We start from the raw sequence: 23952 nt of genomic DNA on the forward strand, positions 1-23952 counted from the left end.
ACCCTCAGATAATGTGGTAGATGTATTTGTAAGAGCATACTAATGATGTGTGTTCTTTGTTGTTGTTGTTGTGAAATGAAAATAGGGGGATCCTATGAATATGAATTTAAACCATGAAGCCAAATCTCACTTTTAGCTGATGTCATAGCTTGTCAGAATGGCATAGCAAGTGATGTTGTTTTGGTAAAAACATAGTAGCATAGATAATGACTGTAATAAAATAAATGATGAATAATGATGACCACCACTTACAGGTAAAAACTCCAAAAATTGTGAGCAAACATTCACTAAGTACTCCAAATAGCTATTACAATTGATTTTAGTTTGTAGACCTTCTTAAGAACTTACAAATACTCTTCAAAGACCCCTTACAACTCTTCTATAGTTTCCCAGGACTTTACTACAAAACAGACATGAATATGACCATTAAAAATCTCACTAGGCTCCCAAATATTGAGTTACAAGACTCAATTGACTCCATACCTCCTTGATTCGAACATAAACATGTAATTTATAGAACCTCAAGCAATGTGAATGTTAAAATGATCATCAATAAGGAATAAGAAGCCATGAAAACCACATTCTGGAACTATAAAAGATACTAACTTTTACCCGCAATGAAATTGCTGCTTCTGGTAGACCAATAATTACAAAATTGCTAAAGTGGTTTTGAAATTGGCACGGCAAGTTCACATTCTCTGTCTACAAACTGATAAATTTGTCTTAGAGCCAAAGGAATTTATCTTTCATTGATTTCTCATCAACTGAATTCTGCACACTAATGTCCCATTATATGTTGCACATAATTCAACATCAAAGAAACCATCTAGTGTTTAGAATCATGCCAAAGAGTACAAGAGTCAACCTGTGTTTTGATCAGTTTGTCATACTGTTTACATAAATGATAAATTACATCTTCTTTTACTTTTTATTTTTATATTTAATTTTTTAAATATTAACTTATATTATTATGTAGCCATTGTCCTCCCATCCCCAAAATCTGTGTCCTCATCCCTGTGCGCGCTGTCCCCTTCCCTGAATTTCAAAGGAACACTGATTTAAATGGGCGCTAATTGTTCTTTCCAGATAAAGCATTTTTTAGCTGTCTATTTAGCTGAAATTTCATGTAGACTATTTTTTCTTACTTTGTAGTATTGTTTTTATCAGTTTTTTCATTAGTAGAATTGTTCCATCTTGGCATTTTTTTTGAAATATACAGATTATGTTAGTCTTTTTTCTCCTTTTTTGGTTCATTTGAAAATTTAGATTTCTGCAATCACCAATATTAGAAGAGAAATTAACAGGAAATCTCTGTTGACAAATATTTGATGGATCAATGCATTGAGCCCACTCAGTGGTCCATTTCAAGATGAATGATAAGATTGCAGTCAGGCACTCCTTATATAAATAACTCCAAGTACATTATGAGATTAATGAAACCTACAAGAACTAAATTAATGTATCAATTATTTTGATTTATACAATTGCATTAGTTGTTCAAACAACATTTTTCGTTATGACCTCAGATTGTAGATAGTAGATTTCCACGAAATCATGTTAGTATTGTATGACATTATCTTTGTCTTGCTTAAATTTTAGTTTTTCTATTATTTAACAGGTTGTAGCGTTACAGGTCAATTACTTGATCATCATAATATATGCTTAACAGACATATAGGTACATAAATTTGTCGACTCTGTCATATGTGGCTCTTGATCAGTTGATTGTAATAGAGTAATTGCTTGTGTTCCTATACTCTGATTTGTCATTATAATGGAAATCACAGGATTATAGTGAATGCATTTCTTTACCAGCATAATTGCTGTGCTAAACAGGATGGAAAGGACCAATTTTATCATGAATATGTCTTAAGAAATGTATTGGTTTGGCAGGAACCTACTAGGCCTGCAATTCCTTTACTTCTGGCAGTTGGAGCTGTTCATCAACACTTGATACAAAATGGCCTGCGCATGCAAACTTCTATTGTTGCTGATTCAGCTCAATGCTTTAGCACCCATCATTTTGCATGTCTAATTGGATATGGTGCCAGGTCAGTGCTGTTTTGCATTACCAAAGTCAACAACTTTTTGGCTATTTTTTGAGCAAAATGCAATTTTTACTTAATAGTGGACAAATAATGTAACGGCTATTGATTTTTTGATGAAATGCATCTATGTTACACCATGGGACAAATGATAAGTAAACAAAAAGGACAAATTCTGACCCTAAGGCCCAAGAGGCAGACTTATATAAATGATTATAAAAATATTCAACTTAAAGCTTGCTCTTTCTTAAAACGTCTTAGCTCCCCTAAGCAGAGAAACGAAAGGTTGTCATGAAATTTGGTCTTGCACTTTGACTTCTATAAGAATCGAACAGTTGCCAGTTGATTTAAGTAGCCAAAAAATTTGCAGCTTTCTCTAATCATTCAAGTGTCTCCAAGGAAAGGGCCTTGCCAAGCCATACAGGCAATAAACGAATTATTAATTTCCACTTGAAATCACTCACACAAAGTTATTCGAAAAGGATATTTAAAGAAAGCATGAACAAGTTCTACTCTTCTTGAAAGTCCACAGAAAGAAATCACTGACACAAACTTTGCATTCCCTTATCATTATTATTTTTACATTGATTAGATGGAACAGTCTATAGGGGAGCCTGCCCAAGAGATATTATCAAGAGTACATTGAACAATGACTGAGAAACTAAAACAAAAGTATAAAAGTACAAAAGTACTATGAAGATCCAAGTTATGACCATAAAGGACAAACAACCCCATGACTTTGGGGGCAGTACTATTATACAACCATTGACCCCAATCACCATCTCTAATTAACTAGTCACACGCATAAGCCTATGAATCCCTAGCATAAGGGAGCAACCACAAATGAGTCAATAACTGGTAAAAAAATTGGAAACACAACAATAAACAACATACCATGAGCACTAACCCACAAATCTCTTTCATAGTCAAAAATTGACTCAAAAAGCAACAGAAGGGGATCCAGCATACTCCTCACTTTCTCATATCTACAGCACCAAACTCATCCCTCTTACAATCTTCTCTACTTGTATCCAGCTGTTTTGATTCCCACACCTTCTTGGGGTCTAGGAACAAACGCATCCAATGAAGGAAAGCTAACACTATGGAACACTTCTTTGCATTTTGAGCCCTATCGATTTTTGCACAAAATATAAGAATTGTGTATTCAATGGCCTCCAAATTTCCCCTATACTGAATAACGGTTAGGCCCTTGAGGACTTTACTCACATCATTACAATAGGCTTGAAGAAGACAGCTCCCATCATACATTATTATCCGTTTGGCAAACGACCTTGCCTTGCAAAGGTAATCCTTCTATCCTAGGAGGCTCCTCCACATTAATCGACTGTATCTTCTCCATCTTTATAGCTATCTATTTACTAGCTGAAGGCAACAAGGTGCCATTAACTTTCTTTAGGGAGAAAATGCCATGATAGCCACCTCTAAGGTCTGCATTTGGTAGAGTTCCAATTTTGAGATCAAATCTATGCATATCGTTATGCTCAACCTCTGTGTTCCACCCATATGCAAAATTATACTTCTAAGATGGATTTTACAAGCCCATGCTAGGTACTTGGAGTGAGAAACATGGCTTTCAATTGCTCATCAGAAATAGTACCTTAACACTGAGAGCGTCTCAAAGGAACTCATTTATGCCGCACTATCTTGAGATACAATAAAAGGCAAACAAGTAGCCAAAAATCCCATGCCAAGTCTAGATGCTACAAAGCTATAAGCCACTACAATCTACCTTGTTATAATATAGAGACACGTTTTTAATAAGGGAGAGTTCATTCAGTGCTAGATGGAGAAGTTATAAATGAAGGATGATTTTGCATAAGACATGCAATAAGATACCTTTTAACTTTTAACAGCTTCATACTCTTGGAATCATATGCTCTTCACACATGCGAACAATTACATCACTAAAACAAATAGCCAGATTCCTTAACCTAAAAATACTACCACCAACCAAAGACGAACATAAATTTATCAAAAAAAGAAGCTCTGCTAACAAGGGTACAAACCCATAGAGGACTCATATTAACTATTTAAGAAGGCACAAAACTTATGTAAATGCTGTAATGGGAGCTTGATCCACTCCATAATTCTCTAGTAAATCAGCAGCAGCGTTCAAATAATGAATGCAATGTTGATAGCTTACCTTCTCAAATTTAACTCCAAACCCAAAGTCTCATTCACATAACACTTTAATTTGCAATTGGACTCAAACCTTTTTAAAGAGCATTGATCATTGTAAGAGAATTACTTTCAACAATAAGATTTTCCATATTTTGAGAAGCATTTCTTGCAATTTCTGTAACTAAAGCTTCCTATTCAACTTCATTATTTGTTTTGATCCCCAAGTGTGAACTCTCATACACAAATCATTCTTTTGAGTCTTTTAGAACAAAAACTTCACTAATATTATATCAATTTTCAAATTGACTATATGAAAGTTCAACTCTACGAGGGGGTTCCAGTTTTTACTATCCCCATTCTTATTGGGATCATTAGACTTCTCATTATGCCTCTAGTCTTAGGGACCTGTTATCACAAAAGCTTGCACCCTTGGTGAGCTATCAACTCAGCAACCTTGTGAAACATGGAAACAACCCCGAAGTGTGGGACCTTGCGCAAGGGGGTTGAATTTCCGGAGAAGGCCGACTTCCTTCTCAATCTAAGTGCAGGTATTGAACCAACTCAACACCTCAAATTTTACTTCTAAACTACCCTAACAGCTTACACAGGAAAAGGGAAGAGATAAATGCTTAAAATGAAAGGAGGTGATGCACCAAGATAAGAGATTGTTCCTTTCGCCACCCGAAATGGCACAAGGAATCAATTGAAATACCCAAGAGATGCACAAACTTCAGTTGCATGAGTGACCCAAACACATGTATGGAGGTTAGAATTTGCTAAGTGTCAAGAGGGGAGAAGGGTTCCCACAAGTCACACTCAGACAACAAGTTAACACAACATATATGGAGAGAAGAGCCACAAAACATACACCCATGATGAAGCTAAGGAAACATACACAACATGCATAAGTTGAAGGAAGGCAAGAATGTAATTTCAGTTCATTCAAAGGCCAAAGGCCAAACTTACAGTTGCAGAAATGCAAAAATAATTACAAGTCTTCAAGAGAAGAGAAAGAGCATAGGAAAGATCAAGGCAGCAGGGAGAGAACCCTTTACAATGAGGCATAACAACCTTATATAGAAAAATGGTCGCATAGGAGAGACCATTGGTCAAGGAAGAGAAGCCTTGACCCTTATGTGTGTAGGGAAATTTCAGTAAGGGAATGCACGGAAGTGCATGCACCTGACATTGTGTACATGCAAGCAACTTGGCCATACCCTTACAATGCAATCCCAAGAAGAAAGGGACTTCCAAAAGGTGGATTGCCTGACATTCCAAAGTCAGAGCATGCAAGCATGACATAAGTAACCACAAATAAGCATGGCCTTGTACTTCTCTTGATGGAAATCCTGCAAAAATCATTAAATGCGCCCCTGTAGCTCCACAAAAGGTGTACAAGTCGCCAGAGTTGTTGGAGCATTAAGAGCCTTGAGTGTTGATCACGCCATCTGAAAGTGTTGCAAGTCGAAAGGAAGACGAAAGACTTCGGAAAAATGGGTTCCCGAAGTTGGGAAGACTGAAGACTTGGATTTCGGAATACCGGGATTCTGGAGTTTCGGGGTCAAGGACTTAGGAACTTGGGAACCTGGGGGTTGCGGAGTTCTGGGGTTGAAGACTTAGGAACTTGGGAACCTGGGGGTTCCGGAGTTCCGGGGTTGAAGACTTGGGAACTTGGGAACTTGGGGGTTCCGGGTTTGAGGACTTTGGAACTTGGGAACCTAGGGGTTCCGGAGTTCCGGGTTTGAGGACTTTGGAACTTGGGAATCTGGGGGTTCCGAAGTTCCGGGGAAGAGGACTTGGGAACTCTGGAACCTAGGGGTTCCAAAGTTGAGGACTTAAGAACTTGGGAACTTGGCGGTTTCAGAGTTCCGGGGTTGAGGACTTAGGAACTTGGGAACCTGGGGGTTCTAGAATTCCGGGGTTGAGGAAGAGAAGAATTAGGAACTTGGGAGTTCCGGCAAGACAACACTTCATACTTCATGATTCCATTGTTTTCTCTTTGATCAACCGAGGCAGCACTGGTCCATAGAACATATCTCTGACTGCTTCTTACTGATGGACCAAGGGTGTCATAAAATGACAACATTTTTGGCGACCTCTACGGGATGCTTGCCTGCTAAGCATGTAGATCAGTAGCCTATGTAATCCATTGAGCGCAGAGTTACAACTACAAGAAAAAAGAAAACCTTCTCCTCTGCAACCTGCAAAGGATCAAGATCAGCCATTCTAAAGGGGAACAATCTGTGGTTGTGCACTTCTTGGAAAATAAGATACCTAAGTAATATTTACATTGTTACAATAAGAGGCAACTGATGCTTTTGCCTCTATCAAAGAGGAACCTTTTGAAGGAGCTGATCCCCCTCGTACCATTGTTACATTCACCATCTAGCTGCAATGGTTGAAATCTCTTGTATGCATGCATTAGATCACACATACTACTCGTGGTGAAATAACACTTTGCCATTCACCTTGCCATTATAGGGAAGCCATAGAAAATAGCCACTTGAGACATCCGGGGATGCATGAAGCATACACATAGTAGCAAGGGGTGAGTTTTTTAGGAGTTGGCTAGCATCAAAAGAACTACTCCTTGCAAAAGAGAAGGCATCTCTATTATACAAGGGGGCATCATTTTTTTCACAATAGCCGACCTCCTCTTGGCGTGAGTCGAAACCAAAGGAAAAGGCCTCGAACTCACATGGTGATGAAAAGTATACCATATCTTTGTCTTGTCCTGCACAAGGGGGCTCTTCAAACACATAAAATTGGAAACTTTGAAGCTCGGGTATAGTGTCAAGTTGAGCAACCAAAAGACTGTTGGCATGACCAATATGTTGTTTCTCAACGTCATCAAACTTGGTATGTTGGTCCCAAGTGAAACATTCAAACTTAGGCACATCATCCTTAATGCCAAAAGAAACATCTTCACCTTGAATGGAGACTTCATATTCAACATCATCACTTTCAGGGACAGGGGAGAACCAGCATACATCATAATCACATGTGCTGATATCTAACTAATCAGCACAAATCTTAGGTGTATGAGACACCTCACAAGAATATCTCTTTGTTTTTGTTCCCTCCTAGGAACAAAAAGCAACAACCTCATGTTCATGGCACGATCCATCCGCCATGCAATCTGCAGCAAAACCATTACCCCCGTGCCCTCCTCAACATTAGCTTGCCCTTTAGAGCTACCACCGAGGGAGGTGTAAACATATCCTTCTCCTCAGGATCAATAAAGAAAGGAAGATTGTCAAATGAGAGGACATTGTCCTCTTCTTTACCTTCACACTCCTCATGTTCAATGACCTATTGCTGCAACTGATTATTATCAATATCCTCCTGCAGCATCATCGATTCTTCCTCCTCTAGAGCACATGAAGACTCACAAATGGCTGATTGAACCCCTTCCTCATGATGAGGATGGGAACCATCCGTCCTCCATACAATAGGTCCACCCTTAAAAAGGGAGATAGCATTAGGAAAGGGCCCAAGTGGTGGGGTGGTTTGCAAAACGCACTGAGGAGAAAGCTCTTGTATAACAACAGTTGGAGCTCCCTTGAAACATGGAATTTTAAAACTAGGGGGGGGGGGGGGGGAGTTGAAGCCTTGGGAGGTCTCCCCTGCCTAAACCTTGGGATTTGAAACTTAAGAACCCTAGGGGCAGAAACCTCCTCCTGTATGAGCTGCATCTCTATGGCCGCTAGTTGCTTAATTTCTTTCTTCCTAGCAGAGGCAAGCTGCCTTGCAAGGAACTCCTCATGTTGTCTTTGGGCTCCCATCTATTGTTGTTGAAGCTGAGCCTGATAAGCAAGCTGACCCTGTTGCAAATTCCACTCTTGTTGCTTCTTGAACTCCTCTAGTTGCTTGGTGAAATCAAGCAACACACTTTTGAGTTCTGCAATTTGCATTTTTTCATCATCTTGGGGCTGGCTGGGCTGCTAAGAAGGCTGAGCAGGGGTGGGTTGGTGGGTGGTAAGCATTAGGAAAGTACCCACCTGCTGCTGAAGTGAAGTTATTTGGATTGAAACTAGGAGCAATCCTAGTTCGGTCTTGTTGGTAAGGTGGGGAAAAATGGTTGGCATCCTCATAGAATGGGGGTTAATAGAAGTTGCACCCATGATATGAACTCATATTAAAGCATTTTAAAGAGATGGAGCTTGTTTTAAAAGAAATGCTTAAAAGAGCAGATGGACCCTCTCACCTAGAGACTGATAACATGCCACAGATCCACCAAATGATTGCAGAGTCGCCAGGTGCTTGAAAGATGTTGCCTCCAAAGGCTTGATGAAGTGAAGAACACACCGAATCTTCAATTGTCTTGGGCTTAGGAGTGCTTGACTAGTAGATTTCCTCTTAGAGTCGCCAAGTGTGTGAAATGTTGCCTCCAAGGCTGAATACACTGAAGAACAGAACAAATCTTCAGCTTGATGAATGATGAGTCCCACTGGGCGTGCCAAAAACTGTAATCACAAAAGCTTGCACCCTTGCTGAGCTATCAACTCAGCAACCTTGTGAAACATGGAAACAACCCCGAAGTGTGGGACCTTGCACAAGGGGGTTGAATCTCCGGAGAAGGCTGGCTTCCTTCTCAATCTAAGTGCAGGTATTGAACCAACTCAACACCTCAAATTTTACTTCTAAACTACCCTAACAGCTTACAGAGGAAAAAGGAAGAGAGAAATGCTTAAAATGAAAGGAGGTGATACACCAAGATAAGGGATTGTTCTTCTCCCCACCCAAAATGGCACAAGGAAAAAACTGAAATACCCAAGAGATGCACAAACTTCAGTTGCATGAGTGACCCAAACGCATGTATGGATGTTAGAATTTGCTAAGTGTCAAGAGGGGAGAAAGATTCCCAGAAGTCACACTCAGAAAACAAGTTAACACAACATATATGGAGAGAAGAGCCACAAAACATACACCCATGATGAAGGTAAGGAAACATACACAGCATGCATAAGTTGAAGGAAGGCAAGAATGTAATTTCAGTTCATTCAAATGCCAAAGGCCAAACTTACAGTTGTAGAAATGCAAAAATAATTACAAGTCTTCAAGAGAAGAGAAAGAGCATAGAAAAGCTCAAGGCAGCAGGGAGAGAACCCTTTACAATGAGGCATAACAACTTTATATAGAAAACTGGTCGCATAGGAGAGACCATTGGCCGAGGAAGAGAAGCCTTGACCCTTGTGTGTGCAGGGAAATGTCAGTAAGGGAATGGAGGGAAGTGCATGCACCTGACATTGTGTACATGCAAGCAACCTGGCCATACCCTGACGATGCAATGCCAAGAAGAAAGGGACTTCCAGAAGGTGGATTGCCTGACATTCCAAAGTCAGAGCATGCAAGCATGACATAAGTAACCACAAATAAGCATGGCCTTGTACTTCTCTTGATGGAAATCCTAGAAAAATCATTAAATGCGCCCTTGTAGCTCCACAAAAGGTGTACAAGTTGCCAGAGTTGTTGGAGCATTAAGAGCCTTGAGTGTTGATCATGCCATCTGAAAGTGTTGCAAGCCGGAAGGAAGACGAAAGACTTTGGAAACACGGGTTCCCGAAGTTGGGAAAACTGAAGACTTGTATTTCAGAATATCGAGATTTCGGAGTTTGCAGTCAAGGACTTAGGAACTTGGGAACTTGGGGTTTCTGGAGTTCCGGGGTTGAAGACTTAGGAACTTGGGAACTTGGGGGTTCCGGAGTTCCAGGGTTGAGGAGGAGAAGACTTAGGAACTTGGGAACCTGGGGGTTCTGGAGTTTCGAGGTTGAGGACTTAGGAACTTGGGAACCTTGGGGTTCCGGAGTTTCGAGGTTTAGGACTTAGGAACTTGGGAACCTAGGGGTTTCGAAGTTTCGGGGAAGAGGACTTAGGAACTTGAGAACTTGGGGTTTTTGGAGTTGAGGACTTAAGAATTTGGGAACCTGGGGGTTCCGGAGTGCCGGGGTTGAGGACTTAGGAACTTGGGAACCTGGGGGTTCCGGAATTCTGGGGTTGAGGAAGAGAAGACTTAGGAGCTTGGGAGTTCCGGTAAGACAACACTTCATACTTCATGATTCCATTAATTTCTCTTTGATCAACTGAGGCAGCGCTGGTTCATAGAACATATCTCTAATCGGTTCTCACTGATAGACCAAGGGTGTCATAAAATGACAACAAGACCCTTTATGGGGGTTGGCACAACAAACTCCCAATGCTGAAGAGTAGTAGTTTAGAGAGAGAATGGGGGGATTTTTCTTTTGTTAATAAGGCAATGCATAATATAAGCTTTGATAGCTGTACATATCTGGTTCCAAGACCCGACTCTTGAAGAGGCTTGATTTTTGAATAGTTGTGCATTGTGCTCCAACTAGATACCCCAAAAGGTAGTCTTGGCCATAAATTCCAAAGAATGCTAATATTTTGGGAGCCAACTATCTAGATACATATAAGCATCCATACTGAAGCAAGTGTGACCCATGCCAGCCCCATCATATTAAGAGAGCTAAACATATTTTTGTGGAAAATGGACAATGAAGTAAAAGATGGTCCATTGATTTGTCTGCTTGACTGCATAAGCTGTACCTAGATGGCCGTGAAAACTTCTCTTGATTAAATGATCATAAGTCAGTTCTTTTTAGAGTAGGTCACCATGCAAGGCATTACATTTTGGAGGTGCTCCGTTGTACCACAACAACATTCGTTTCAAATGCTCTAATGCAAGGAAATGCCTGCTTTTCAAAAGAGAGTAACATGCAAAGACTTAATAGATTCTAGAAGGGTGCCCATTCCATCTAGCATAATCCTGACAATCCAAACTAGTGATAATTTTAATCTAAATAGTCTCAAGCTCAGTTATCAGGTATTGCTAGTAAAGCACAAGTCTTTCTATGGGTACGTTTTGGGTGCGGCCTTGGGTATAGTTTGGGTTCTTCCTAGGTGCCTGGGATCTTTGTGGTCCCTTCTGTGAAAGACCCATTGCGAAACCGGGTACCCAGGAATTACCAAGGGCCGTACCCAAGCATAGTTTTATTATTATACATTAAAACCTCAGTTTCATCCTTCATAACTTTGTGACAGCATTTTTAATCAGAATATGCCAGCAAGCAAGCAATTAAATATCATTTCAGCTGCATTTGTAAGCTATACCTATGAATACGGGGTTAGTAAACTTTATATCAGCATTAATGAGATTGATTTCAGTTGATTTACATTATGCATATTTAGCAGTTGTTTACTTATATTTTGTGAAATCACTTTCCTTGTGTTGTTAACAATTTGGCATTTTGTCAAATGTTTAAAATTTGGAATTGAACCAGCTTCTGCACTTAACACAGCTAGTGGTAGTGGGAATCTAATTGATTGTGGTCTTGATGCTTCTAATGAAGAACATGAATATTAAATATCATTGTAATTTGAATTTTCATTATGTAATGACATTTTGAGACTTGAGTATTTTAATTTTTGCTACTGCTTCCTTTGCTATAGTTTCCATATTCTCCATGTTTCCTTGTGCATCTGCAATACATGGGATCCTATTAGCATGCTTTCCTGTCACTGTCAATAGCATAAAAATATGTTGTATTCATGTCTCCTTCCCCTATCTATTTGTCTCTAGATTTCTAACGTCATAAAATTTCCTTCTGAACAAGGCATAACTCTTGCAAAGATTGCAACCTAGCTTTCTCTTTTAGAAGAGCATCAGTAAGACCTGATTCTTGTATGGATTTTGTTCATTGCTCTAGGGAAACCTCAAATTTATTTCATCCTCAAAAATATTATCCAAGACCTCCACATTCCAAAAATGGAAATTGCTTCTTAATATGCTTCAACTTATTAGAAAATAAAACATAGGAGTTCCTTTTACCTTGGGGTAGGAGATCCACCAACTGCCAAATTTGGTCAAAATTCCTAGGGGGTGGAACTACATAAATTCAAATTTGAAACGAGAATGAGCTGGTGGCAAATTCGGAAGAAGAATCTTGATGCTTAGGGAGTAGTGATATATACCTGCTACACGAAGAATGGTAGTTTCAAAGATGCATCTTTGTTGTGGCTGATTGGGGGATACCAAGACCTTGTCAAGCTGTTTGCAATATATTAATAGGTTAGAAACTCTTCCTTCTATTGCTCCAAGTGTAGTAGCTGTCTTTTGGAACAAGATCTCGTAGGCTATTTTTTTGAGAAAGGATTCAAAATCAAGCTTTGATCAAGAAGGCCTTTGAGAGTTACCTTGCTTATCCACAAGACCTGAATTTGCATTTAAATCTCCTCTGAGCAATAAATTTTGGTCCTGAAGCAAAGTAAGTTGACCTGAATGTTTTTTCCAAAGTCTACTCTTTTGTATAAATCTATTGGGATGTTATGCATTAAATATAAAGCCAGAGAAATTGGAACGGTAAGATTTGAATGAGCAACAAAGCTAGTTGGAAGATTTCACCAAAAGTGAAATGTGAATACAAGGTGGGTTCCAAAGAATTCATAAACCTATAGACACTACTTTAGCCAAAGAAGCACAACCCTGCCGCTATTTCCATGAGTTTTTGAGAGGGAAGAAGTTTTCTTTCAAAATTTTAGTTTCTTGTGAAAACATAATATCCAAATTGCTTTTAAGTAATTAGCTTTTGATCAACTTCATTTTGTTAGGGGCATTGCATCCCCTAAATTTTAGGAGAGGCGATTAATAGGACCTGTGGAGGGACCTGCCGACCTTCGTTGAACTTTTGGAACCCTTGTAGAATCCATCTAAAGTTTTCTGTAACCCTCTGTCCATTTGTTCTCTAGATTTCAGTTTCAGCCTTTCTATGCTTGCTTTTGGCCTCTTCTCTTTCTAGAGCTTGGACCTGGAAAGCACTTGAAATACCACAAAGTAAATTTGAAGATGCTTTTCTTTGTGGACTTCCTAAGTATTGATCTAGATGATTCTGTTCTTCTGATACTGAAGTAAAATCTTTGAAAAAGAGATAGACCTCCGGAAAGAACCCACCAAAGGGATTCTACAATCGATGAAAATTAGAAGGATGGGGATGTGATGCCTCTAAAAATCTTTTCTATGATGGAGGTGCCATTTGATCCAACTTAAACCAATCTTGATGTTGTTAATTGAGAAAGGCACACCTAGGATTAGAGATCTATTTTGGTTACAACACAACACCTTCTTAGATTTTGTTGGAGCCACAGGTTGAGGAAGCACTCATGAATATTTTCTCATTAATCTTGCATTACTTTGCTTCATGCCACACTTTGTGACAAACAAAGCATTTGGAAGTTATGTCTTCATTGTCTATTTTTTGAGCATACGCTCTAGAGGGAAGGGATAATAACACCTATTCTGGGAATGGCAAATTCAAATCTCTAGAGATCTTCAGTTGAGCATATATTGTATAAGATTTATCCATTGGATTCTAATCTATTTTGATTAACCCTCCAAGGTTTCTACCAATTGCAGATAGATAATCTGGATTCTATGACTTAGGGGGAGGCCATAGATGTATATCCACACTTCTGAGTTAACCAAAGTGAAGGAGGAGCCAGAGAAGCTTGGGTGTCATTCCTGAAATGGTAGGGACCAAGATTGGGTTATGGGTGCCTCTAAAGCAAGGACCTTTTCATATTCTGGTAATAAGAAGAAAAGCAAGACAAAGAAAGCCTTTGGCAGAAAGAAAATCTGTGGAGGAAAAGACCAAGGGATTGAAACCCAATCATTCATTGATTTCACTGAGAGCCAATGTTCAATATTGAGCCCTACAAGGCATGGGTTGGAGTTTAAGAACCTTCTCAAATAAAGAGGTCTCTAACAGGACCACTGGGGTGGAATCTTTTACAAGTATACATTTTTATGACGATTCACATAAGTGTGAGCTAGATCCTTTCTGATTCCCTATGTTGCCGCATTAGTAAAAGAAGCTTTATGTTGCACAGGAAGTTCCTGCTCAGCACAATTTTGAAAATGGCTAATATCCCTTTCTTGGAACCACCAAAACCATGCTTCAAAGCATTTGTGACCATTAGGCTGATTACCTAGTCTACCAAAATTACCCATCCTATGATGAGTCTAAGCCCTAGCACAAAGCCACAATTGTATCTGGTTTTGATCTTGGCATGGATGTATAAACCTCCCATTAGGCTGCTAGAATTGACTATTGGAGTTCATTGCTACACATGCTGTTATCATTATAATGATTGAAATAATTATCACAATTGAATGAAATTTTAGTTAGTTGACACAATTTTGTGATTTGTATTTCTCTTTTTTGGGAGATTATAAAAATATTAACTCATTTAATTTTGAACCAAGGAATCTTTGTTATCTTGCAAAGATTATGACTTTTGGCTTTGTCTGTAGTACTAGTTATACCTTTTTTTTTTGTAGAAGCCAATCTTTGAGAAGCAACTATTAACGATTTTGAATTTGTTTGTATTATATAGTGCCTAGATCTTAGACACACACACACACACACACACACACACATATATATAAAGAAGTTTACAAAGGTATACAGCCCACTACTAAGCACTAGAATACAAAGAATACAAGGTCTTCACAGTAGCTCCAGGGAGTGTTAAGTTTTAGATCGATCAAATACTATCAAATCAGCTCTAATAACACTACAAATAGTAAAACAATAAGGAGTTTATAAAGGTATATGGTTCACTACTGCACATTCCAAAAAAAAGAATTAATAGAAAATCTCTATTCTATCTCTAACAAGCATTTTGTTTCATAGATCAACCAGAGACAGTCAAAACAGCATTTGAAGTACAGATACTACTAAAACCAGACTACCTCTTTCTAGTCTGTTAATACAATTTTAAAACCATATGTTAAACTGAAATATGATGATAAACCTGCAAAAAAATGTTATTAGTAATCCGGCAAGCATTTTTATTTTTTATTTTTACAATACATGTTGAATTCTTTTAATTCCACAATTAATTTTGATGGTGATGTCTCTTAGCGTTGCTTGAACTAATCAGTCCAATGATTGATGCAAGCTCATTTAATAGTTTACCTCAATTGAAAAGATCAACATCATTTATGCCAATAATTTATTTCAACCATTTATATAGTGCTGTTTGTCCTTATCTGGCTCTGGAGACATCTCGTCAATGGCGTTTGAGCACGAAAACGGTAAATATGATGAGGAATGGAAAGATGCCAACAGTTACCATTGAGCAAGCACAGAAGAACTTTTGCAAGGTATACAATCTTTTCTTTCCTGCAGTGAGTTACTAATTTTCTTTTGCAAAAGTTAGCCTTCGCCATAAGGGTATATTAGGAGCCTTGCATCCTAACACTATTATGAGTATTATATTAATCATAGTTTAGTTATTTAGTTAATATTGCAATGTTTGGATTTAACCCACATGCATCACATAAAGTTGTAATATTGTAATGAGTTCATATTAGGTTTATGGATTTATTCCACATGGGTTTTTCTTCACAAGTCACTTTTTGTGATGCTTATATATTCTTGTTGTGATGAAAAGAGGATCATCCTGATTTTTTATTTAAAATAAGGGTTTCTGCCCTTGAGGAGGCCACTCCTTGAAGAGACTATGATGTCCCCATCTAAAACAATTGAAACATGATAATGCCTGCTCTCAAATAGAATTTAATAAGAAATAATAATACAATTAAAATATAAAATATAAATATATAACCAAATAAATGAATAGAATGAACTAAATAAAATCTTAATAATAATAAACAAGATTTAATATATAATTTATATTTATTAAATATTAATATTAATTTCATATTTATCAAATAATAATATAAATTTTACAATATTATAATATTGACAAAATAACACTATAAATTTTATAATAATACATTATTGCATAAATAATATAAATACTGTATTATTAAATTATGAATATTATATTATTACAAACCTTATAGATAAGTTAGGATGCCATTACAAACATGGATGGCATTAATAATATATTACACCATATATCTATGAGTTAACATCAAGTGATCCCATATACTTGACCTAGATCATCATCAGCATAAAGAAATACACATATCGAAGCCTCCATGAACAATTTACTATATCAAGCATGGTGTAACAAGCAAAACGAACATTAATAACAACATTATAGTCACACAAGGAAAAGATCACAAATCGTATAAGACCACCATATTTGACCATCAAACATCGTCGTGGGAATGAGGATTGCTGGGACAATAAACATACCTCTCATTGACAGTCCAAACAGCAACTAGGATGCAATGCATAAAAGAATAATTGACTGAAACTAAAACTCAGAATTCTGATTTTATTTGCAGCAATTAACAAATTCAAAGAATGAGCAATTTTTAGCATCTAGAGCCCAAATTGGCATACCAGGTTTCCAGCACTAGACTGGTAGGAGTGGTTTTATTGGTGGATCTGCTAAATGAAGAGATATAGAGTCTTCCAGTAGCTTCCAACAGCACCAAAGTACTTTATTGGCTTCCACAATAATTACTAAAAACAATTTATGAAAGAATGATGCAAATTCTCTAGGGTTGCTAGGCAAGGTTCCCAAATTCTGACAATTTTCCTCAATGAAATGTTCATGTAGACCACATATTTGCCAATTCTTCTGAAAAACCCTTGGGTTTGCTGAAGTTTATTATCAACAATGGATTCTGAAACAAATTGTGAATCTAAAACCCTCCAAATTATATATTTGACCTCATAGGCCATGAATGGATGGTACGGCCCTGTTGTGGATGGTACGACCAGCAATATTTAGCATTTACTTTGCTGGAAATGCCCTCCAAACTGCTCAAATCTGCTGATGATGTCTTAGACCTTCTGTAAATGTAAACTCCTCCAAATCTTGACCCCAAATGGCCTGAAAGAGGATCCTTCAATGCTGCAAGTGAGTGGGTTTTCTTCCAGACATTGTAGAAGATTGAGAGTTTTCGTTCCCAACCTAAAATCCAACCATGGCTTGCTGTTATAGATCTCTCAATGCTGAAAAGAATGTAAAAAATGAATCCAAGAATGATGAAAAATAACCTCCAAATGCCTTTTTAAAGGCTCCAAACCCTAGGTCGTCACTTTTAGGCTAAGTTACCGGTACTTCAGGTTTTGCCCCCAAATCCGGATACGATACGTATCGGATTCAGATTCGCCCCAGAATCCCTGTGGATTCGGACAGGGTACTGATTTTTGCCTCCTGAAACGCATCCGTTTTTGGAGTCACGATTCCAGACGCATCCGGTGTAGACGTGGCGATTCCATAGGGTTTTTTTTACGAATCCGCATCGGTCACAAATTTCGAGGGTTTTTTCACGGGTCGAATCATGTCTTTTCACGTTTTAAACCCTAAAGCAAAGCTAAAAGTTAAAAAACGCGAAACCATTCCACGCGAAACAGTGAAAGGAAAACCGAAAAACGCAGGTGAGAGAGGAGGCGCGACGACAGAGGTGAGAGGAGGTGCTAGGGCAGGAGGCGCGACGGCACAGAGAGGCGAGATGGGAGGTGCCAGGCAGAAGGGCGATGACCGACGACCAGCGCCCATTCTTTCCGGCACATCCTCCATTTTTTCGGGCTTCCCTGCTACAGGTTTTAAATTTTAAATTTTATTAAAGTTTGTTAAAATAATTATCATAGTTTGTTAAATAATAAAATTTTATTATAGTTTTTAAAAAAATTTATCGGTTTGTTAAATTTTATTATAGTTTATTTAATAGTTTATATAAAATTAAATTTAATAATTTATTTAAAATGAAAGTAATTAAATTTTAATTTTTAATTACTTTCATTTTAAATAAATTATTAAATTTAATTTTATATATTTAACATTTAGAATCTATTGTTTACTATTAATTTATTAAATATTAATAATTATTTTTTAATTTGTTGTAGAAATCATAATGCCAATGACTACTAGCTCTACTCCTCAACGGACTTTCAAAACTGACCCAAATTCACCTTTATGGAAATATGTCAAAATAATAGACCAAGTAAAAGGTGGTGGAACATTTTTATGGATATGCAATTTCTGTAGTACGAAAAAAACTAGCTCCTACAGTCGTGTCAAAGCCCATTTTTGTGCCATTCCCCAACAAGGAATCAAACCATGTCTAGGAAAGGATGGAAATGGGATGTCACCTCAAGAAATAGCAGGATATATTAGAGAGCAAGAGGAAGCAGATGCAAGAGTTGGTTGTGCCTCAAACCATCTGTTTGCCCTCTCGGGTAAACGGTTAAATGCAGAAAGTAAATGCACATAACATAATGGAAATACATTAAATAACCAGTATCTATATTAATTCCACAGTCCATGTACAATAAGTGCTTATAACATTACATCTGACACGACTATCATGATCCTACTTCGAAGAAAAGGTACAAAATATATAATACCCGAAGGGGCGCGACACAACTGTCGCGACTCCAACTACCTACCCGTCGGCCAACTAACTGACCGCCGTAACTCATTATTACCGACGACAACATAAACATAATATAACAACATAACATAATGATTATTCCTGTCAACATCATCCCCCCCAAGAAAAGAAGTCGACTCCGACGACTTAATACAAAATAGAGATGAACGACAGGAACTACTGACGCCAGTCGGGCCCAGATCTTATACACTTCCTGCGTCCTCGCCTGAAAAACCCTTTTCTGCTACCATCCAATGCTCAAGTGCGGATTTCACCAATATTGCTTCCTTTGCCATCACAATCCTCCTGTGCCTAACCCAAACTTGTCTGCAAAACACGTTTTTCAGTCTCAGCTTCCACCAACTGCTACTCAAATGATACTGTCTCCCTAGCCAATTTGTCCTCGATAGCCACCCGTGCTGCTCTCCCGGCATCCAACTCCTAGGTACGCTGAACTAAGTCTCACGCGACTATTGCCTCCAACTTGGTGGTCAGCTCCTCCCGAGCCCTCTGTGCATCCACCAAGGCAACCTCACGTCCAGTCGAGACATACTCCGAGTTCCTCAAAGCATACCTATCCTACCTGGAGGTGGCCACAACCTGCTGGCACAAATGCTAGGAGACACCTCAAATCCTCCATCACACTCCCCAAAGGCTAAAAACTGAACTGAATAACTCCCTGGTGTCATACAACTGCGCGGACCTGCAATGCCTTCCCTCGAACTCTGTTTGTTCCCAACCTCCAAATCCACCTCCCTCTACGGCTTATGGCTTCCCTGCCAAAGCTTAGCTGCGGGCTTCTTGCTCACAATACGGACAACCACAACACTTCCCGTGGTCTTCTGTGGCTCAAAATAAACTGGGGGTCTAGGGGCAACGCCCCCAGCGGGGTTGAGGGGCAGCGCCCCCGCCGCCAACACCAATTTACAACCTTCAGAACCCCACGAAAGTCCATGGCGCGCATCATTCTGTGATATTTTATGATGTCAAAACCCTTCTTCTACACTCCAATATTTTCAGTGTCTAGGCTCCAGACTTCAACAAATCATTTTAAATCTGGTCGTCGTCGTTTTTTTTTTTGTTTTTTTGGGCACTGTAATGTCCCCGAGGGCACCCCGGCCATACAACCTCCCTATACGGTCAACAACAGCATTGGCACCTCCGATCGTGCGGCTGCTTGGTCTACCTGTGGCGGTCGGCCTGTGCTTTACCCTTCTCATCACGTGGTGGTGCGGTGTTCGGCATCTTCTTCCCTTTCTCGGTGTGCGGCGTGGTGTCTTCGTGCGGCGTTTTATATCCTTGCGCGGCCTTCGGTGGCTCCCACCGCACGATGGTTCCACCGTCGGTGGTTCCACCGCACGATGGTTCCACCGCATGATGGTGTCACCGTCGGTGCTTCCACCGCACGGTGGTGTCACCTTGTCACCTTGGTCCCACCGTACGGTGGCCATTATCCCCCTTTTTTTTTTTTTGACCGTACAGTCGTTGTCGTACGACCGTGCGATTTTTTTTTTTCAAATTTTTTTTTTTTTTTTTTTTTTGAAGTTGTCTAGAGAGTCTTCGGCTCGGGTCCCCTGTCTCTGGGATCGCCCTTCATCCTTCTCGGTTTTTCTCGCCCAAAAGTCTCCTGCTTTTGTCCCATGCCTTTCGAGTTGCTTGCCTGGCCTCTTAGGTCCCCTTCCATCCTCTCGAGTCCCCCTTTGGGCTCTCGGGTGTCTGTCCGGCCTCTCGGGTCCCCTGCACGCTTCGCGTGGTAGGGTTTCAATTTGGGCCCGTTGGTGGCAAGTCTATTTTCAATGGCCATCCGAAGACCTGGAACCACAAATTTTACAGGGACCACGGTCTCCTTCCCGTACATAAGAAGAAGAAGAATAATAAAGATTTTGAAGACTGCGGTCTTCCATACAGGGTTCCAATCGTGGCCAACACTCTTTGGATTATCTACGTCGCCAGGATTTGGGGCGTCTCCCTTCCAATATTCTTTGTATTCTGGCAGGTACACCTCTGTTGGTTGCTCTGGTTCCTCTACTTCGAGCCTATAGCTTTGGAACATTTCGTAATCCTCCATTTGCCAGTGGAAGAGCCCGTTAAGTGAGCATACCTCATCTTCAGAACATCCCTCCAATTCGAGCACCCCTTCACTGTTCGGCTCCATCGCGTTCTTGCCCTTGCTTTCATCGGGACCCCCTTCCCTTTTATTAGAGTCCTCTGAGTCCGAGTCTGAAGAGGCGAGCTCTTCGCCGACATCTTGGGTGTGTAGGTCAATGGTATATTTCCGCCCTCCCTTCTCCATGGAAAGTGTATTTTTCTTCCAATTGTGGTTTACCCTCGCGTTGATCAACCACGCTCTCCCCAAGATGGCGTCATAGCCTTTCTTCTTCGAGGGAATAACCACGAAATCTAACAAGAATGGTTGCGTACCAATTGTCACTTGCTGGGCCATCAAAAGGCCGAGTGGCTTAATGCCGTGTTGGTCCGCTCCCACCAGGTTGAATGTGGGTGGCCACAGGGTGGGCTTCCCCAGCCGCTTCCATGTTTCTTCTGGTAGTACATTCACCCCAGATCCACCGTCCACAATGGTGTCCTTCAGAATGGTCCCACGGATACCCATTTCTACCACAGCTAGGTGTCTACCACTGCTCAAGGCTAGTAACATCGGGTCAGTCGAAGGGCTAACGGAAACCTCCACCTGTGGTGTACTCTTCGAAGCGATGGCGGGAACCCCTACCTGTGGTGCACTCGACGATGCGGTGGCGGGAACCCATACCTGTGGTGCACTCGACGCTGCGGTGCTTTGCACATTGGTGAGGATGGCAGTCCTCAATTGTGGCATAGAGTCTAGAAGGTCTTTCACCTTTATCGGCACCTCCATCTACAATATTTGCCCAATGATGTTATTTTTCGCTTTCGTACGGAATCATGTACTCGCCACCTCGTTGTCCCGTCGTTCGATCATCATCTCACGTTCAATATTGGCCTTTGCCTCCCGTAATCTCTCCTTCTCCGTACGGGGGTCGGGATAAGTGGCTTTTTTCATCTGGGCGCGGGTGATCGCCAGTACTTCTATCTCACGAGTCTTCTCAGCCTTCTCAATGTTGAGGAGATTAACCCCTGCCTGCGGGCAATTTGCGTCCTCATGGTCGCCTGGCCCACACCAACGGCAGAGGTGCTGAGGGGTGGCTTCCTTCGTGCAATCACGGGCGAAGTGCCCCCACTGATTACAGGCCCTACATTGGATAATTGGCCGGCCCTTGGCATCATACTGGATACGGCTTTCGTTATTGGTATTGTTGCTATTCCTTCCGCCGCCGCGTCTGTTGTCCCAATATCCTCCAGATGATGCCGTTGTGTTAGTATGTTGGCCGGTACCCGCTGGTGCGGATGTTGTGGCCTGCTCCATGAACAACACCTGGTTCGTGCTTCGGGTTTTCATATTGTATGGGCACTCCTTGGTGGAGTGTCCCATCACTTGGCAAATCTCATAGAATGCCTTCTTCGGGCAAGTACCCCTTGTGTGTCCGTCACTCCTACAGTCTGTACACCACACTTCATTTTCTTCCGTCTTACTTGTACTCCCTTTCATGGCTTTGAATTCTTTCAACATTCGTTCCATGTCCTTCTAGAGCGCGTGTACCTTTTTACCCGATTCGCCACCGCTACTGCTCTCCCCGTCAGAATCTTCATCATCGTCAGATGAATATCTATTACTTTTCTTCTTCCTTGATGTTTTATATTCGCTTTCTAGATCCATCGCCCTGTTATAGGCGTCATCATATGACGTCGGGGGTACAATCTTCATTTTTTTTCGTAGGGAGGATTTCAATCCTTCTACAAACCATCGTTTTTTTAAGCCGTCAGCCGGCTGGCTCTCCATTTTACCCAAGAGTTCTTTCATCCTCCGACTGTATGCCCGTACTGTCTCCTTAGTACCTTGCTTGGTACTGTATATCTCTGTTACAATTTCGTTGTCATCACGGAGCAACCGAAACTCCTCCGTGAATTCCTTCTGTAGGGTAGCCCATGTGGCCACTTTTTGCTTATCTACATCGGAGTACCAATCTATGGCGACTCCACGTAACGTGGCTGGAAACTGCTGTACCCAGTCATCCTGGTCTGTTACTCCGTTGGCAGACCAAATGGTTTCACATGTACGGCAGTGTCGTAAGGGGTCTTCCTTGCCGTCCCCTGTGAACTTTGGTAATTTTTGTTTGCTCGCCATCCCTGGTCGTCTTCCTGGAGGCGGTTGTGTCTGTGTCTGTGGCCCTGTGTTGCTACCTCAGGTAGTGTTGGTGGTGTGTCCTGGAGGTACGGTGTTTTGCCGGACGCGTGTGGCACCTGCACCCGTACTATTGCCCTCCCCTTCGTTTTGACACGCTCCTACTCCTGCTTCTCGTTGGTGATCTTCACTCCGTGGTGTGAGGGATAAGTTCCTAAACTGATCCCGAGTCTCCTCGACTAGATTTCGCCGTAACCATGTTTCTTCTAGAAATTCTTCGTGGCTCCGCGTCCTACGATGATTTGGCGACGCGTAGAAATTTTCGTCGGCCTCTGCACCTTCCATGACACCTCCTTGGTTCCCCTCGGGTCCCCCTTCGGCAGGTCGTCCTTCGGCAAGTTGCCTCAGCCTCCGTCTACGTTCTACTTGCTGCTCCAGAATCAAAGCCCTCTGCGCGGCTTCCCACTCGTTCGTTTCCGGTTTTCTATTCCTATCTTTATTCAATAGGTTTGGCATTAATTGTCACACATCTCCATAACTCTCAATTCTTAAATCAAAACATATCTTTATTAATTCATCTGCTCAAGTACAACTCGTGTCAATGACACTTTTATTTGAAAATAAGAAGTTCACAGTTCAATTCCCTCCTGGCCTGGCGCCATCTCTCTATGTGTCCCGTCGGCTGTTCTCCTCGTAGCGTTGCAGGATTTGTTGTCGTCGCTCCTCCTGGCAATCTCCTCCAGGTGGGCCTGCTGTGCCAGCGATGCCTCTGCAAGCAACCGGGGGAGGTGGTTCATCAACCGGTTTACTGTCGGGCTAACCTCCAGCGCTGTCCACACGGCACTTCGTGGGATTTCTGCCTCCGCCGCTTCTCGTCGAACGTATGTCTGAATGGCTACCTGGAGCAAAATCGAGAATTCTCGCGTTGCCGTGTCTTCTCCCGTGTACAGTTCTGTCCGCGCGTCGTCGGCCTCCGGGTTTACCTCACCAACGGGTAGGCCCATTGTGTCTGTGCGCCATCCGTGTCTTCCCTTCCCGAGTTCGTCTAGGCAACGACGCCAAATGTTTGCCCTCTCGGGTAAACGGTTAAATGCAGAAAGTAAATGCACATAACATAATGGAAATACATTAAATAACCAGTCTCTATATTAATTCCACAGTCCATGTACAATA

General features: G+C 40.9%; 1 protein-coding gene across 1 annotated transcript in view; it reads left to right on the forward strand.

The window, feature by feature from the left end:
- Window positions 1-23952, forward strand: part of LOC131031686 (ferredoxin-dependent glutamate synthase, chloroplastic) — a 268749-nt gene that overhangs the window by 148987 nt on the left and 95810 nt on the right. The window contains exons 13-14 of the mRNA XM_057962794.2: window positions 1893-2050; window positions 15239-15368. Of these exons, the coding sequence (XP_057818777.2) occupies window positions 1893-2050; window positions 15239-15368 (288 nt within the window). The remainder of the gene's footprint in view (window positions 1-1892; window positions 2051-15238; window positions 15369-23952) is intronic.

The sequence above is a fragment of the Cryptomeria japonica genome, chromosome 6 (assembly GCF_030272615.1).
Source record: "Cryptomeria japonica chromosome 6, Sugi_1.0, whole genome shotgun sequence".
Taxonomy (NCBI): domain Eukaryota; kingdom Viridiplantae; phylum Streptophyta; class Pinopsida; order Cupressales; family Cupressaceae; genus Cryptomeria; species Cryptomeria japonica.